Here is a 17,706-nt window from a genome sequence, read left to right on the forward strand (position 1 = left end):
TCCCAGAATTCCTTAGCACAGATCCATGGCAGTGAAAGTGATGCAAACTGGGTTATTTCTACAGTGCAGATGCAGCCGAAGTAATTTGGTGTTCTGTGGAGAAAAGGGAAATTCCCCAAAGCAATTTGAATGCAAGCAAAGTGTAGAAGCTGCTCCTAGCACATGGTCATAGTATCTAGATAAACTAGATACAGTTGGCCCTTCTTATACACTGATTTTTTTATACACTGATTCAAGCATCCACGGTTCGAAAATGTTCAAAAAAAGTATAAATTTCAAATATCAAACCTTGATTTTCCATTTTTTATAAGGGACACCATTTTGCTATGTCATTATATTTAATGGGACTTGAGCATACACAGATTTTGTTATCCACGGGGGATCTTGGAACCAAACCCCAGCGTATAACAAGGGTCCATTGTACATGTTCTCCAGCACCTTGGGGGTCCCAGAGGAACACACAAAAATAGAAGTAAAAGAATGATAGTGTTCATTTTCACGGAATAGTCAGGGAAAGCTTGCACTAAAAGCAATCAGGCTTCCAATAAAACCAAAGACAAAACTAAAAATCGTTTTGATGAACACACAGATAGAAAAGTGGGTAAATGCAACAGTGCATATGGAGAAGAGCTTTATGAGACATAACATTCTGAGAGTTGTGTATACCTTCACATCACTTGTCAGCTTATGTCAACCTCATGAATTTCATAAGGTTTTATTAGACAAGGAATACTAAGATTCGATTTTGTCAGTTCCAATTTCGGTAATGTAGCCTGATACTTGTGGCCAGTTCCCCATCCAAGTACTTACCAGGACTGCCCCTGCTTGGCTTCCAAGATCAGACAAGATCTGGTCCCTATATATTTAAGCCCTATTCTGAGAATTACTGTCAGAAAAAAATACCTTTCACTTTGCTGCAGAACGCATGACTTTTGCCAGAGCTTTGTTATGCTCTCCCAGTGCAACCAGTTCTGGCTTAATCAAATCCAGCCTCCTCCTAATGACAGTTTAATTGGCCTGGTTCTCCTGGGTCATCTCTTGTCACACAACAGAGACTATGACAGTGGAAAGCCTCCACGAGCCCTAGCTGCATCTTCAGGATGAATCTACATGCGAACACACTTTGAATAATGTCTAGAAGCAAACTGGCATCCAGAGGATTTGTCACAGAATGGGTGTAACAGCTGGAATCCTGTTGGGAATTTGCATCTTCATAAGTGGACTTAAATCTACAAAAATTAGAATGAGGCAGTTCTGTAATATTCATATCCATTATCCACTGCAGAATTAATATAGTTTGACACCACTTTAATTGCCATGGGTCCATCCTATGGAATCCTGGAATTTGTAGTTTGTTGTGACACCAGAGCTCTCTTGACAGAGAAAGCTAAGTATCTCACAAAACTACAAATCTCAGTATTCCATAGCATTGAGTCATGGCAGTTAAAGCAGTCTCAAACAGCATTATTTCTGCAGTGTAGACGCAGCCTCCCCCTGCACAACCTTTTGAAAATAGATCCAAAGAATGATAATCTCTATAACATATCTTCCTGGCCCAGTTACCAGGCACAAGCAGCCCCTGAAAATGCTTGGTTGAGGCTGAATATTGCTGAGAAGCCCATTTGACGGAACTGGTATTCACTTTTCCTGCCTTTTTCTTGGTGTAGTGCATCTGTCAATACAACCTAAATTGTCTCAGTCCTGAAAAATGGGCACAACAACCATCTTCCGGTTGATTTGCATTACCCTTCTTCTAAATAGGCATTTACCAGCTTCTTTCCCACTTGATCAGGTCTCCTACAACAGCCAGGAAGTGCAAAGATCAAGTATACAAGTAGATCACAAGCTAACTTCCTGAAAAACCTCCATCAGAATAGGACAAAAGGGAGGGGCGGTGTTATACCCCTGGGAATGTATATAACATTGGTATCTGAGTTGGGATGGGTGTGGGCAGCTTTACCTGTAAAATGGCTAACAAACATATTTGTTACTTGTAACTACATGTTTTAACCTCTCAAGTACTTGATATAAGAGAACTTTTCACTACTTAGAACAGCTCCACCCTATGACTGTATGCAAATGCAATGGTGGCAAAAGTAAGATTTCTTTCCATCCTAATTGCCATAGTTATACACATTAATACATGCTTTGACTGTGTCCAATTTATTGTTTATAAAAGGTAAAATACAATTAAATCACCATTCTGCTTTAAAAACACAAGCTAAAATATAAATTTACAAAACTGAGGTCTCATTCAGAACTCCAGACCAAAATCTCCTGTGATGCTGTGGTGAGACATCAGCACAAGAGCTGGAGTTTATATATTTTATAAGAGGCAGCCACTTTCCCTTGAACTGGTTACAGTCCTTTGCCTCAGATTCTCCTGACACCATCTGTAAGCTTCTCCATTAACTATCCTTCCCAGAATTTTGTCCACCTTTGATTCATGCACAGATGGCCTAGTTTCCAGTTTCTGGCAATGATTAGTCTCGCTGTAGCAACTTAAAAAGCTATGATTTCTTTGTGATGGAGAGATTTATTATTAGATTGGACTGTTGACAAGAGAAGCAACTCTGGGGTGGGTTGGACCTTCTGTTTAGTAATGTCTGAAATCAATTGAACAATCTGTGTCCAGAAGCATTGAACATGTGGTCACTCAAACCACATGTGTAGATATGTACCTCTTGCCCCACAACTCCTCCAGCACAAAGGAGATGTTTCCTTGTCATTCATGCTTGCTGAATAGGGGTCAGGTACCATCTGTATACCACCTTTAATGTGTTGTCCCTTAGAGCAGATGGCTTGGACTTATAAGGAGGACATGACCACATATGTTGCCATTTCACATCTGAAATATGTGAATGTATATCCAACTCCCACCCTGTTTTATAAAAAGTACCCGTCTCATAGGAGTCTTCAACCATCCAGTTATACAATGCATCTGACCCTCCCTTCACTGGTATGCAGTAGTTTTCATTTCTGTTGCTTCAGTGCCTTGAACTTCCTGAAAAGAAAAGAAAAATCGAAGAGACTCTCTGGCTCCATCAGCAGGGAGAGTATGATCAGAAGTGATTGTTTAAAGTGTCTGGTCTCAGTGAATGACCAGTTGAAATGGTAGGAGATCCCCACTACCACACACACCAAGCAGCTAGGAAGCCATTCACATCCCTCAGACTTTGAAGACTGAACTTTCTAATCAGTTTCTCACCACTGTGAATGACTTTCAATAAAACTAGGTTACAATTGATTATCATACATGAGTAGAATATATGCACTGTACAAAATCTACTTCTTATATGTATCAACTGTTAGGCTCAATTCAACTATTTCCATGTATTTTTGGTGTGTGTGTGGGGAGGGATTATTCTGAGACTCACAAAGCGCCAAACCTGAAAGCAAATGTAGAAGCCTACTATATGGTTGAATAGAAGTGTGCTCAGTATAGTAATTCAACAATATAGTTATGTTCTACATTTGCTTTCAGGTTTGTATACATGCGTGCTTGTACACGTCTGCTAATTGTAGCAATACCTGCCAGTGTGGTGTAATGGTTTGAGCACTGGACTATGACTCTGGAGAATAGGGTTCAAATTCCCACTCGACTATAGAAATCCACTGGATTCCCTTGGGCAAGTCATATACTCTCAGCCCCAGAGGAAGCCAGTGGCAAACCTCTTCTGAATAAATCTCACCAAGAAAAACCTGTGATATGTTTGCCTTAGGATTGCCATAAATTTGAAACAACTTGAAGGCACACTGTAGCACCAACAAAGTATAGCAACACATCAGTCTGTTCTATCAGGTAGCTTTGTGTGTTACTATACAGCATTTATCAATGTCTGATAAATCTTTTCACAATATTATTTGTCACTGATAAACATTGACAAAGGAAAGAAACATCCTAGTTTATCTTGTTACTTTTGCCCTACACAAAACCTTGTGATTTTTCCTTCTAGAGCATGCAAACTATAAATCTGTGAGCCTGTGTGAAAGCCGAAATAAGGTTTACCAGGCATTAGATCATTTGAAAATGAGCTAAAGTAGGATTACAAACTAATCCCACTTGTAACCTGAGACCTATGATTCAGGAGAAAGTTATAAAGGCGTTCTATCTGATCTGAGATGATGCGTATTATCCTATCACAGCAACCAAATAATCTGGTGAAATGCTATTTCTCTTCAGTGGAATTATTATTAGAACAATTGATGACTACAGGGGTTGGAAAAGTTTTGCCTTTTATTTCATAAAAGCTAAAAAAATTATTCATGGGATTTCTTCAGCATGAATGCACTACTTGTCTTCTCTCTTTTCCTGAAACCAGTTTTGCTTTATCCCACATACACTGAGGATTAATTACCTTTTCATTCATGTCAGAAACACCATCACCATTTCTATAATGGGCCAATTAATCTTTTTAGACATATTAGGGGAAAAATGAGTACAGACTGGTCTCCTCTTAGCAGAATGTTAAGATTAGGGGTGTTGTTGTTGTTGTTTCATTCTTTTATATCCTGCCTTCTTCCCATCATAGCTAACAAGATATCTAAAACAATACAGATGAAAAACTATGCAAAATGTTTGATAAAGGTATAAATATAAAGTTATCTAAAAAGCCATTAAAATATTTGTCAGATTAAAACCTTAAACATTAAAAACATTAAAAGTTATTATATGGACCATAGAACATAAAAAGCACAGCACATCATTAAAAGTCCACCCCATTCAATTTTCAAAAACCTGGTGGCACAATAATGTTTTTACCTGCCACCAAAAGGAGAGCAGGTGTGAGGCCAACCAGGCCTTTCAAGGGAGGGAATTCCAGAGCCTGAGAGCAACCACCAAGAAGGTGGTAGGACAGAGATAAATGCTTTTCCAGGTGATCTTAAAGCTCTAATGGAGTTGAAACCTGTGCCTTACCATACTGTGGTTCCCAGACTTCTTTGGAGATGTCGTGGCACTTACACAGGCATAAATCAACTATATTGACAGGATTAGTATATTCTACTCTCCTCACCTTGACCTACCCACCGCGTGCGCACGCGCGCACACACACACACACACACATACACACCTGTTGTGCACGTGTTTGTTAGATTTTCCACCTCAGGTCTTAAAATTGTTTCACAGCCCTTGGCCATTAGGCAAGGAATGAGGATGGGAGGCTTGCTACAAGGCCTCAAACATCAAAGTGACTGACTTGGCTTGGCTCTACCCTTGAACAAAGTAACAGACCCGTTTCTCTGTTGCTTTGCCTGTAGCACTGCTCTGAAGAGTTGCTTCTGATAAAGGTATAGTTGACTTGGAACATTCTGCCAAATTTCCAGAAAGACAAGCCATTTACAGGTTAATCCAAAATGAGCAACAGAAAGCTTGCTAAATCATGGGAGGTAAACCTGGTACACCCCAGACTTCCCTGGACTCCAACTCCCATCATCATTGACCATTAGCTATATTGTCTGGGACTGATAGAAACTGAACAATTGGGAATTGAGACCCACTTAACATTGTGGCAGAAATTGGGAATTGTGACCCACTTAACATTGTGGCAGAATAGCTATGCAGCTTTTGGAGGTATCGCTGGCCAGTGTTGGAGCCTTGGCAGATCTAGATCCCTAATAATAATAATAATAATAATAATAATATTTATTTATTTATTTATTTATATCCCGCCTCTCTAGAAAAAGTAATCGAGGCGGCTTACAAAGTTAAAATATACAGTCCAAACCCTCACCCCCCCCCCCTTAAAATACAATTAAACAGTGTGGAATTAAAAACATAAAACATACTTAAAAAACAATACAATAACTGTGGTGAAGTCGGAGGTCAGCAGTTAGATTTTCCTTCCGATGGCCGGAGAACTATTCAGGAAAGGCCTGCCGGAAGAGATCCGTCTTACTGCTGTTGTGTAGGGATACGTTATGAGAAGATTCAAATAGATATGAGGGTCCAGTCCTGGTGTTCAAACGATGGCAGGTCTGCATAGTTCATGCATTTCCAGCAACATTTCTTTATATTTAATAAGATTGAAACCTGACACCTAATTTCAACATAGGACCTTATCACATGGAGGCATGTACGTGGGTAAAACATTGCTGAACTGTTGCAGAGGTGTGAAGGTGGGATCATCTGTCGTGCTTCTAAAACGTAATTGAGGCTTCCTGCTTTCCTTCCATCGACAAAGCATTCACAGAGAAGCCAGGAGAAGCCATTTTTTGAATGACAGGCTCTTCTGTTATTGAAAAAATATCTTCTCCGCAAACGCTTCATTGACAGAAAGAAAGCGGGAAGCCTCAATTACGTTTTAGAAGCGTGACAAATGATCCTACCTTCGCACTTCTGCAACAGTTCAGCAATGTTTTACCCACGTAAGTGCCTCCGTGTGATAAGGTCCATGGCTTAAATCCACCAGCACAACAGGACTTTCTTTTTTTCTTTGTACTTCAGTTAGTTGCACTTTATTAACAGTAAACAGTATTAAATCTAATTTTTCTGCTTACAATTACTTTGGCTTCATATGCACCAGGATACAAACAATCAAAATCAGTAGGGAGACAGGTTCTGTTTTACTAACTTCTTTTGAGGAATAACAGTTCCGATAAGGCATGCTTTGTAGTAACAGTTGGAGGTTATATATTATTTATTAAAATAATTTATGATAATAAAAGAAAACCATTTGCTTCTTAGCAAATTTTCTATATTAACCATTCTGCATGCTGTCATTGCTATCAAATGGGTATGTCGTTCCTGCTTGTAAATGGGATCTAGATTTTCCATCAATCCAATCAAATATGCCTAAATCTGGGCCTAACTCTTTATATTTCATTGATACAACATAAACTAGGGACTGTTAAATACAAAGGAGGATAACAGTCTGTGAAACATACCTATTATTTCAGAAACCAGCAGCTTATCAATGGCATTTGGGAGACACTTATCTGTTTCCATTTCAACAGAAGCATGAGCTGACGTATTTATCATCAGTATCCCATTAAGATTAATAGCTCTTTCCTTTCTTATTGTCTACAGTCTATCAGGATGCCCAAGAGCTACATCAGCAATGAAGAGGGCAAAGCTGTCAGGAGAACAAATGCTTACAATAAAGCAGCGGGCTAGCAATGGTAAATAGTTAATTGTTCTGGATTACAGGAGAAATATTACTCTTATTTATTCTTGGTCTATGGCAACAATTTACTCACTATGCTACTTTTACTAAATTCTTCTGAATGCAATTTTGGAGGCATTCTAGGAGCCATCACAGTGTACAGTCTGTGGCATGATTCTGCTACTAGTAGTACCTGAGTTTTTATCATCTGCTGGTACAGTACAAAGACACACAGCAGAGAAAGTGCATGCATCTAATCTGAGCTTAGCAATAAAGTGAAAATGTCATTATAGCACAATCCTCTGAACATTTACTCAGATGCAAGCCACGCTATGTTCAGTGGGTTTTACTCCAAGAACAGTATAGAAATTACTCTTCCCCCTGAGGTCATAGATTTCTTATGGCTATTTAATTTCTCCTATCGTACAATAGATGACCAAAAGATGCAGTAGATATAATGATAATGCTTGCATAAAAATTACTGACATACAAAACAATTGAAACACAGTAACTACTACGTTATATAACAGTACAGGAGCTTGGGCCTGTATCTGGATCCAATACAATAAATTTTGGGCAAATAGAGAGTATATTTTGCCTCTACTGTACAAAATAAGCTAAGAGTGTAACCAGCCTGAGTTCAAAAATTGTAAACCTGAGCAGGGAAATGGCTATATAGCTGCATGACTTCCAATACAACAAACCAAGGGGTGCTCCTTCTCTGCCATTGTGAGGAGTGGATTCAGAGACAAGGTGGTTGTTTTTGTATATACCTTACTCAGTTCTCTGATGGATGCATACAGAATCACATAAGAAAAAAGCCCAATTTGCCAGTATGTATGAACTTACTTTTCTGCTATACAAATGACTCTGCATGAGCGTTGAGCTAGTAGATTCCATCCTCTCCTCTTTTGCACAACAAGGAAGATTGGAAACATCCACTTCCTGTTTTAAAGAAACAACTATGTCCCTGGCATCTGAATTCAAGGAATGAACAGTGATTTAAAGAAAAAGAAAATGAAACCAAATCGTGATTTCAAACAAATCAGCAACAAGCACTATGCCTGAACTAGCCAACAGTCATGAAAATGGCTGTTTAATTATTTCCTCTACTCTTTGGCCATACTCTTAAGTGATCCAGTTCATCCTAATCCAGAAGCTCCTGGTTTATGAGAGATCTCTGATGTACAGACAAAACTTTTCTCCATTGTGCTCCTATGCTGGATTTACTATCAGTTTCCAGAGAAGGTAGCATCTTATTTTACATGGTTACATGCCCTCAGCTGATTGTTCTGTTGGAAGCACTGATTGGGCCCAATTTTATGACTTTATGTGTGCATTTGTATGGCACTTTTCAGGACATAGTTTTTAGAATCATAGAGTTGGAAGAGACCATAAAGGCTATCCAGTCAAACCCCCTGCCAGAATAACCTGTGGTTATCTTGGCTCTTGTTACCTGCTCTGATGTAATGTGGCTTACTACTTCTAAAGCTGAGGCAGAGGTCCCAGCTATTATTTCTTACAAATACCTTTGCAACAGTAATTTATTCATATAAACAGCTATTCCTGGAGCAGTACAGTAAGCTCCACTGTCTGTAGAGTGCTGCAGCAGTGAATGCTAACTGCTCTGCTTTCCTTTTATTTTATTTTACTGAGCTTAACCTCAATCTGGGAACTGACTCAAACTGCTTGAAGACTTGTCTTGTATTATGTCCAGATAGTAGTCCAGATAATGCTCTCTTCTATTTGTAACTCTTATGTTTTCTTGGTGCTTCTTTTGACTTTTTTCTTTCCACCAAAAGAAGACAATTGCAGAGCTGTCCATCTGGAAAAACCAAAATTTCCTAGTTTGGTTTTATAACGTATTTATTGCATGTCTCCTTTATAGGTATAGAAAATGATGAAGAAATTAAACAGTTAGATGAAGAAATAAAAGAACTAAATGAATCCAACTCCCAGATGGAAGCTGATATGATTAAACTCCGAACTCAGGTAACAGTTTTATGAAGCCCTAAATTCAGTGGCTTTCTATACAACTTACATTTAATCAAACAAACAAACACTGGAGCATGGTTTTCTGAGGTGGTCCTATGAGCAGAAGGATAAACATTTATTTTTTAAAAAAAACCTAAGAGTTATAGTGTTATAGTGCAAAAGTGCAATTTCACTGAGGCATGATAGGATTCTGGATGACTAAGGAACTTTCAACTGAGCTAACATTTAAACGGAACATGTATAAGAAATGGAAAGATGGGGAAATTACCAAAGGGGAATTCAAACAAATAGCTAGCCTGTGTAGGGGTAAAGTCAGAAAAGCTAAAGCACAGAATGAATCCAGGCTTGCTATAAAGGTTAAGAACAACAAAAAGGACTTTTTTCGATATGTCCACAGAGGAAGGAAATGGTAGGGCCACTGCGTGGAGAAGATGGCAAAATACAAACAGGAGACAGAGAAAAGGCAGAATTACTCAACACCTTCTTTGCCTCAGTCTTCTCAGAAAATGAAAAGGGTGCTCAACTTGAGTATAATGGAGCAGAGGACAGAATAGGGGAATTTCAGCACAGAATAAGCAAAGAGATAGTACAGGAATACCTTCTTAATCTAAATGAATATAAGTATCCAAGGCCAGATGAACTACATCCAAGAGTATTAAAAGAACTGGCAAATGTAATATCGGAGCCATTGGCAATAATCTTTGAGAACTCCTGGGGAACAGGAGAAATCCCAGCAGTGATGATAACATCAGTGTGGTGCTGTGCCACGCAGACATCATCATTGCGTGCCCCATATGGACGAGTGTGTGCAATGATAGTGGCCAGTGTGCGCAGTAGGTTTGCTGATCATGTAGTTCAGGCCGAGGCCAGCACAAAGCACCCATCTGTCCAGACCCATAAATAACTTTTTTTAAAAGTCACATAAACTGTCAATACTCAGTATGTTACCCAGCTGACAAAGTGTTCTAGTTATATTGAGTAGCATTTCTGGGACGAGCAAATCCCAAACTAGCAAGGGTCAAGACAAGATACTGAACATGGAGTTTGAAGGGGTGCTCCCATAAAAGGGGAAAATATGTGATTCCCTTTCAATATGGAGTCTGATTTCCTGAGCTTTGTTTCAGCTGTATGATCATACAGTTCCACATCTCAATTTCTTACCACAAAATTTTTAAAAATTGGATCCAGCCTAGCATCACTTCTGCCTTGCATTTTTTTTTTACAATTCTTCCAAATTGCCTCTTCTAAAACCTTTTAGAAGAGCCAGTTTTTATTTGCCCTGCAAGTGGAAAAGGCTACATTCTGAGGGATACTGGATTTGGGGGAGGAGATGAATCAAACCCTCCCCAGCACTTCAAACTATGCTACTTTGGATAATAAAAAATCTACATGGTATGCTCCATTTTAAGTTACTAACAGGAATGGGCTTTCTGTTTGATTGTCTGAAGACATCTTCCAATTGATACTTTGCATTTACCAGCACCACCTCACACATGGATTTAATACACACACGTATACACATGTGTTTGTATTTAGATTCAGATTCTAGACTCCTGATCAACACATCCTTCATGTGTTAACATGGAAAGAAAGGAAACTCCCTCAGCCTATTACTCTGTTTTTCCTTATCCCAAGAGTATGGAGTAAAGAATAGTGGAATTGGCAGCCAGAAGAATGCACACATGCAGAATAAAAACTTACAAAGCAAGCCATTTCCTCTGGTATAAAATAACAAGTTTTCTGGATAGCTATCAGTGCAAGGTTTCTTTACTTATATACCTTTGAACTTTGGGTTTATCTTAGAAGTGGGGAAGGAATCCTGTTTTCCCCTCCTCTTTCCTCCACATTGAAACATCTACCGTACAAAGTAAAATGGATTGATCTAGGGAATAAACACTTCCCCAACTACCAGTCTTGTTAGAAGAACAGTGAACCATTTTAATGTGAAGCACATGACAAATTCATCTCTTCCATCTACATCTCCTTCTTGTATTCTTAATAACTTTGATTAGTGACAGACAGACTTTATCATGACAAGAACAGTAGAGTGGATTCATGGTAAAATACTTCCCCCCTATTTTCTTATTAAAAAGTGCATACATACCATACAGACACACAAATACATATTTTGGATACTTGGGGTATTTTACCAGCAGAAATGTGATTATCAGTCAGTCAGTCAGTCAACCTTTATTAGGCATACAACAACAACATACATTTACAGTATAACTTCACGATCATTATTAAAATTTAAGACATAATCTTGTTGCCTCCACCAGAAAATTGGCCATTGGCCTGGTAATATCTGGGTTCCGATCTTCCAATAAGTATTCCACTGATAACCCATCCAAACAGATATTCATTTCCATTTTTTCTAAACAATTTCCCCCTCGGAATTATATACAATGGACAAAGCAATACAATATGATTGAGAACATCTGGAGCTTGATCACAGTAACATACACGATACAAAAATGCAAATATCTGCCCCTGGTCATATTTGAGGGGTGTACATTCAATCTTGCAAACAAAAAGGCCTTCCTCGACACCAGCAGTGAAAGGGTTTGAAAATAATCTGGAATCCTACCCTGCAACGGGGGGGGGGGGGGGATACCGAGCATCGCTGGAGAACACACTCTAGGAGGAGTTGGATATGTCAGTTGATGTTCTCTCTCTGCAAGGCAGACCCTAATAGATTCAAGACAGTCCTTTTTGGTTAGTAAAAGGAGAGAATCAAAATTTAAACCCACAGAAATTAGTTTGCGTTCATAAAATTTAGCCCAACTGGCATAGTAAACATCAAATAAAAGACTGGATCTATTATGTCTGAAATTTATCTTAAACCAAAACCTACAAGTCATCAACCAAGCTTCAGTTTCAAAAGCATTCAATCCCAGTCAGATGGTGTACATATGGAGGTACAGATAATAGTCTTCTGAAAAAATGTGTCTGCAAATGTTCAATCTCCTTATTAAAGGCTGGAATCCAGGTGAATATGCTATAATTGTAGTCTTAATTTGGCTTTGTAAATTTTTAAGGCCAGTAGAATATCCTGGTTGCCTTTTTTTATAATAAAAAGATTGTATAACTTTCCCCAGTTTGTATTACTTTATCTCTCTGTTTACTCAACTGCCCGGTAAAATGAAAAAGGACACCAAGGTAAACATACTTTTTGACCTGCTCAATTGTTTGATTACCAATCTTCCACGTTCCTGGTACAAATCTCTTAGAAAATACCAATATTTTGGATTTCTCAAAGTAGGTGAAATTTGTCACAATATTCAGAAAATCTTTTCAAGGCTCTTACCAAACCCACCTGAGATAGAGAGAGTAATAAAATATTGTCGGCATATTGGAGTACAAAAAGCAGACTATTTCCCAGTGAAGCTGGGTGAGAATCTGCTGTGGTCATAAAAGCAGGTAGATCAGCAACAAATAGATTAAACAGATGAGGAGCCAACACACAACTCTGTCTGATTCCTATACCAGAATAGATAAGGTCTGTTAATAGGACAGTTTCAGAAAATTTCACTCTACAATGATTATTTGTATGGAGTTGGCTTAAAAGAAACAACAATCGAGGATCTACCAGTATATTAATCCTACTCAATTTGTCCCAAAGTGAAGGCTGGTGAATTGAATCAAAAGCAGCCTTCAGATCAATAAAAGCCGCATATAGTTTACCTTTAGGGCGGGACAGGCATTTGTTTACAAGGAATGAAAGCACTGTTATGTGGTCCACAGTAGACATATGTCTTCTAAAACCCGCTTGCTCTGGACCTATCAAAGCTTGTGCATTCATCCAACTCTGTAATCTCAAATCCAAATAACTGGCATATAGTTTGCCCACTACCGATAAAAGACTTATTGGGTGATAGTTACCAAAATCCTGTCTATCCCTTTTTTAAAGATTGGAATTATTAGTTGACATTGGATGTCCAGATTCATATCAAGCAATTTCTTTATTCAGGAGAGAACTTGCTAACAAAATCTGTTTACACTATCAGTGTATCTTTTGTTTGGACTTTAAATGCTTTGGATTACAAAGCATGTGCAGTGTCAAGACAATTTTTAGACTGGTTTTTTTAAAGTTGAGTATATATTTGATATAAGCAAACTTCACTTTCAATCATCTAACATAATGGCTTTCATCCAGAATTCCTGTGAGTGCTACTCTGCTTACAAGATGTTCTTGCTGAAGAAAAGGGGATGGGGAGACAAAATAAGATAAAATATTTTTTTTCTCTTCTAAAGTGATCAGCCATGTATTACATTGTACACTCATCTGTTCATTTTAGATTACCACAATGGAAAGCAATCTGAAGACGATAGAAGAGGAAAACAAAGTAATTGAACAACAAAATGAGTCTCTTCTTCATGAATTGGCCAATTTAAGCCAGTCTTTAATTCATAGTCTAGCTAATATCCAGCTACCACATATGGTAAGTGACTGAGGGCACAAGTTAAGGAATTTAGCAGTCTCCTTCACCTCATGCAGTAGATGTCTTTTTGTTTTTATGTTTATGGCTCCTCAACCAGATGGAGATTTGCAGTATCAACCCTGAATCCATAAAGATAAATTTAACTGCTAAAAAAGACATGGTGGGCCAATTCCGATGTCTCCTGTAAAATTAAGTAAGCTCTGAACTAGGCTGTTTAATGTGCTAAGAAAATGGTGTCAGTGTGCTTTGATATTTGTTTTGCATAAATTAATATACTGTTAAGCAAATAAAAGTTGTATATGAACTACTATTTAATATCTCGTAGGAACCAATCAATGAACAAAATTTTGATGCTTACGTGACCACTTTGACGGACATGTATACAAATCAAGATCGTTATCAGAGTCCAGAAAATAAAGCCCTACTGGAAAATATAAAGCAGGCTGTGAGAGGAATTCAGGTGTGAACAGCTGCTGTAGTGGTGAAAATCTTACCTTTAAAAAAAGGATGCCTCTTGTTTTTTGCTGCTGTAATTTACCAGAAAGTGTTATATATTTCTTTCTGTTTGAAACAGTGTTATGCTTACAAGACTTCATAATAATTTTATGTCTTGCTTTAAAGATAGTAAGTGCAGAATAGTTTTTTGAATACATTCACATTTTGTACGTTTTCATATAAGCTGACATAGTGTGATATGCCATGTAATGTTTATAGCTGCTAATGTATGCACATTTTTGGGGTAAATATATTTCTGAAGAGGTAAGCTGATCAAAATAAATAGAGTGTAAATTCTTTTTAATGCTTTAGTGATTAAATGTTTTAGTATTTTGAACTGAAATGGACACAAAAAAGAAAAAAAAAGAAAAACCCGCTTTGAATGACAATGTTGCAGTCTGCAGCCACTTTTTAAACACGCTCATTTTGTCTCATGCTGGAGGATTTTATGGGAATTAAGAAATTTGTGTGCATATTGTTTCATAGCAAGAATTGGTTGCAAAAATGCTTTATTTTTGAACAATGCTTGAAAATATTGTGACTTTTGTTTTCAGAAGATGGTATGTGGTGGGGGCAATAAAAAGGGGGGTTTTGGAATTCCAAATAAAGGGCATGAATTAGATGTGAGATGTAAAATGAGTAATTTATTGTAAGACAACATCAAGCCATGGAAACTTGACAGAAGATTCAAAGCAGCTTAAACAGCACTTTTTAATTAACTTCTAAGCATTACATGGTATGGATATGGGAACATCCATTTGACAGGAGCTCTATCAGAGGTGGACAACGTGAAGATTTCAACTTTTCTTTTCCAATATACTTTGGGACCAATATCCTCTTATCTCTCCAGGACTCTTTAAAAGTGTCCGTCTGAGTTATCTGTTACAGCATTGTAGTTCATCTTTTCAGAAGTTCAGTCTTTCCTTCTTAAGGCAAAAGGCAATAGTTTAAAATAAATATTGCCTTTTAAAAAAAATTAATTTGGGAACGAACCTAAAAGTTTTATCATTACAGCAGTTACTGACCTGGATTCATTGCTACACTTGTGTAGGAAATGCAATACAGTTCAGTTAATCTGATCTTTTCACTTTGTTACCTTTAGGTTCTGCTTATTTTTGTTGGCGTACAATCATTATTACTGTGGCATTTCCATATGCTATCTATTTGTTCTACTCTTACCTATTGCAAAAAAATGAATGCAATCAAAATTTTAATGTAACTAAATATACTTTGGCACTTTTTGCTTTAAATTGCATCATTTCAAGCTTAAAAAAGTATTGTACTTTTCAGATTTGATTGTTATTTCTTCAAAATAACTGCACTATATGTATGCATAAGACCACTTTTTCTTGCAACATTTTTGTTTCCCATTTAAAGTAGTAATTCAGATGGCGTGTTGTATTTGTCAGATGTTAAGTTACTTTCAATTTGATAGCATATCTTTTCCTTCCATGTCTTGATGTTATGCAGAAAGTACAAAAGTACTTTAAAAATTTTGTTATGAAAAAAGATGGGTTTTGTAAAAAAATAATAATAATAAAATAAAATATTTTTAGCAGAACAGGACTTACAGGGTCATTGTCCCCACAATGTGCCAGTTGACTATTTGCACTTACCTTGCCCTATATATCCATACGGAGGTGTGCAATTTCTTGTGTCATTAGCGTCGTGACACTAAATTTGAACAAATTAGAGTGGAAGCCAATGTGGCTAATCCAATAATATTGCTAAGGGGAGACTACAGGGATCTCACAACAAATATTCTGATACAATATTCAACCTCGGTATATATATATGTATAAATATATGTATATCCCAGCGGCACTTTATACTATTCACTGTACAAAAAGCTTACAGTTTTCCACGAGGACTTTAATAACTAGCTGGGAGAAGATTATGTAATTACTTTGGGGCTCTGCAGGATCATCTCTGTATAGTGCCCTCATTTCTGTTGTGCTATTAGTTGTAGCTGCCATGCTCAGAATTGCCTTTTTGAGAGCTGAAGCAAGGTGCTTGTTGTTCACCTTCTGCCATATATATTGTACTTTTTGCCCTAGCCTCCTTTTAGGGCTCTCATTGTCCATAATGGCATATGCATTTTTCCACTGCATTGTGTCTGCAGCTTCTTTGCCAATATAGTAACGCTTTCTGTAGAGTAATAGATAGTATCAGTTTTGGATTCTTATTGTTATCACCTATGTACAATGGAAAAGGGATTTTAAGCACAAATCCGCGCTACTCATCTAATGTTGGTACATAATATCAAATCAAAAGTTATCTGTGACTATTATATAGGGATCACAAAAGTGTCACATATTAGAATGCTGACCTTTCATCTGAAATTATTGTGAGTCATCAGAGTTTATTTATTCTAACTTATTGTTCATTTTCATTTCGGAGTTTAATTTAAGTGATCATTTATTAAAACAGAATTTTGTATAAACTACTTATTGTGCTCTCTGTGGAACTGAGGTTTGATTTATTTTTGTACAACACAGCATGGGTTTGTTGACATTTTAATTTTGCTATAAATGTGTGAAATCACAAGTTGCTGTGATAACTTCATTTTTAAATTGTGAAATTTGTACAAATTTTGTCATGCTGGATGTGAACACATCTTACTCTAAATAAAATAAATAAATAAAAATGTGTTGCCACATTCGTAGCACAGCTGTTCTCTGGTGAGTTGTTAACTTTCTTCCTTTCACCCTAAGTACTGGTGGCACCTTTTTTTAATTCTTTAAAAAAGTCTCTTCATCAGATTTAGTTTTTTCATTATCAAACCAGATTGCTAATTCTTCTGTAGCACCATGGTTAAAAGCAGATAAATTTACAATCCAAGTGTAGTGCAATCCAGGCGATTAAAATCACATTTTAAACAACTCATTACAAAGAACTTTTCACACTTACATTTGTTGTGGACAAGGATTTTCAATTACTACAGTGGGCCCCTGTATCAGTGGGCTAGCCATGGATTCGAGTTCCTGCATATTGCATCACCTCATATTAGTCAATGGTGACACATGCACACAGCCATGCCAACGTGGGTGCATGCACATTACCACCCATTGATTAATATGAGCTTGAGCACCTATGTCTTTTCCAATCTGTGGGGATGTGTGGAATCAAACCTCTGTGGATGGGAAGGGCACACTGTATTTTAATTTCACTGGAGGGGATTGATCTCCATTGAAACAAAATATTCAACTTACATTTCCTTGGCACTTCAGTATACAGTCTGCTATATGCATCTGAGAGTCTCTAGATCACTAGGCTGTAGCTGACATCTATGAATCTACATCACACCACAGACTCGTATTCAAATTCTTCTGAGTAACTGCGTGTGCTTTCCTCTATGTCCTAACTTGTGAGTAATATGTAATACTTCAAATGTACTAGCACTGATTTTGATTTTGTACAGTCAGCCCTTCTCGTAGGCGGGCTTGCCTTCCGCAGCTTTGAGCTTACGCGGAAGGCAAGCTCCATTAGAAGTAATGAGGCACATACCCGCACCATCCGCCCGTGTACTGCTGTGTGCACATGCATAATTATTTCCTATGGGGCTTGAGCATACACTCTTTTCCCCATATGCAGGGGAGTCCGGAACGGATGAAGGGCGGACTGTATTAACACATTTATTTTACTATGTCTATAATAGTTACAGTTGAGAC

At 37.6% G+C, this 17,706-nt stretch overlaps 1 protein-coding gene across 9 annotated transcripts in view; it reads left to right on the plus strand.

Moving 5' to 3' along the window:
- Positions 1–16,638, plus strand: part of MYT1L (myelin transcription factor 1 like) — a 444,499-nt gene extending 427,861 nt beyond the window's left edge. For all 9 annotated transcript variants that reach the window (XM_089531035.1, XM_089531033.1, XM_089531034.1 and 6 more), the window contains 4 exons: positions 7,028–7,119; positions 8,992–9,095; positions 13,397–13,540; positions 13,866–16,638. In XM_089531035.1, coding sequence (XP_089387161.1) covers positions 7,028–7,119; positions 8,992–9,095; positions 13,397–13,540; positions 13,866–14,006 — 481 coding nt within the window. In that variant the 3' untranslated portion in view covers positions 14,007–16,638. The remainder of the gene's footprint in view (positions 1–7,027; positions 7,120–8,991; positions 9,096–13,396; positions 13,541–13,865) is intronic.
- The last annotated feature ends 1,068 nt before the right edge of the window (positions 16,639–17,706 follow it).

This window comes from Sceloporus occidentalis, unplaced genomic scaffold (assembly GCF_023333645.1).
Source record: "Sceloporus occidentalis isolate IW3139 unplaced genomic scaffold, rSceOcc1.0.p SCAF_6, whole genome shotgun sequence".
In the NCBI taxonomy this organism is placed as follows: domain Eukaryota; kingdom Metazoa; phylum Chordata; class Lepidosauria; order Squamata; family Phrynosomatidae; genus Sceloporus; species Sceloporus occidentalis.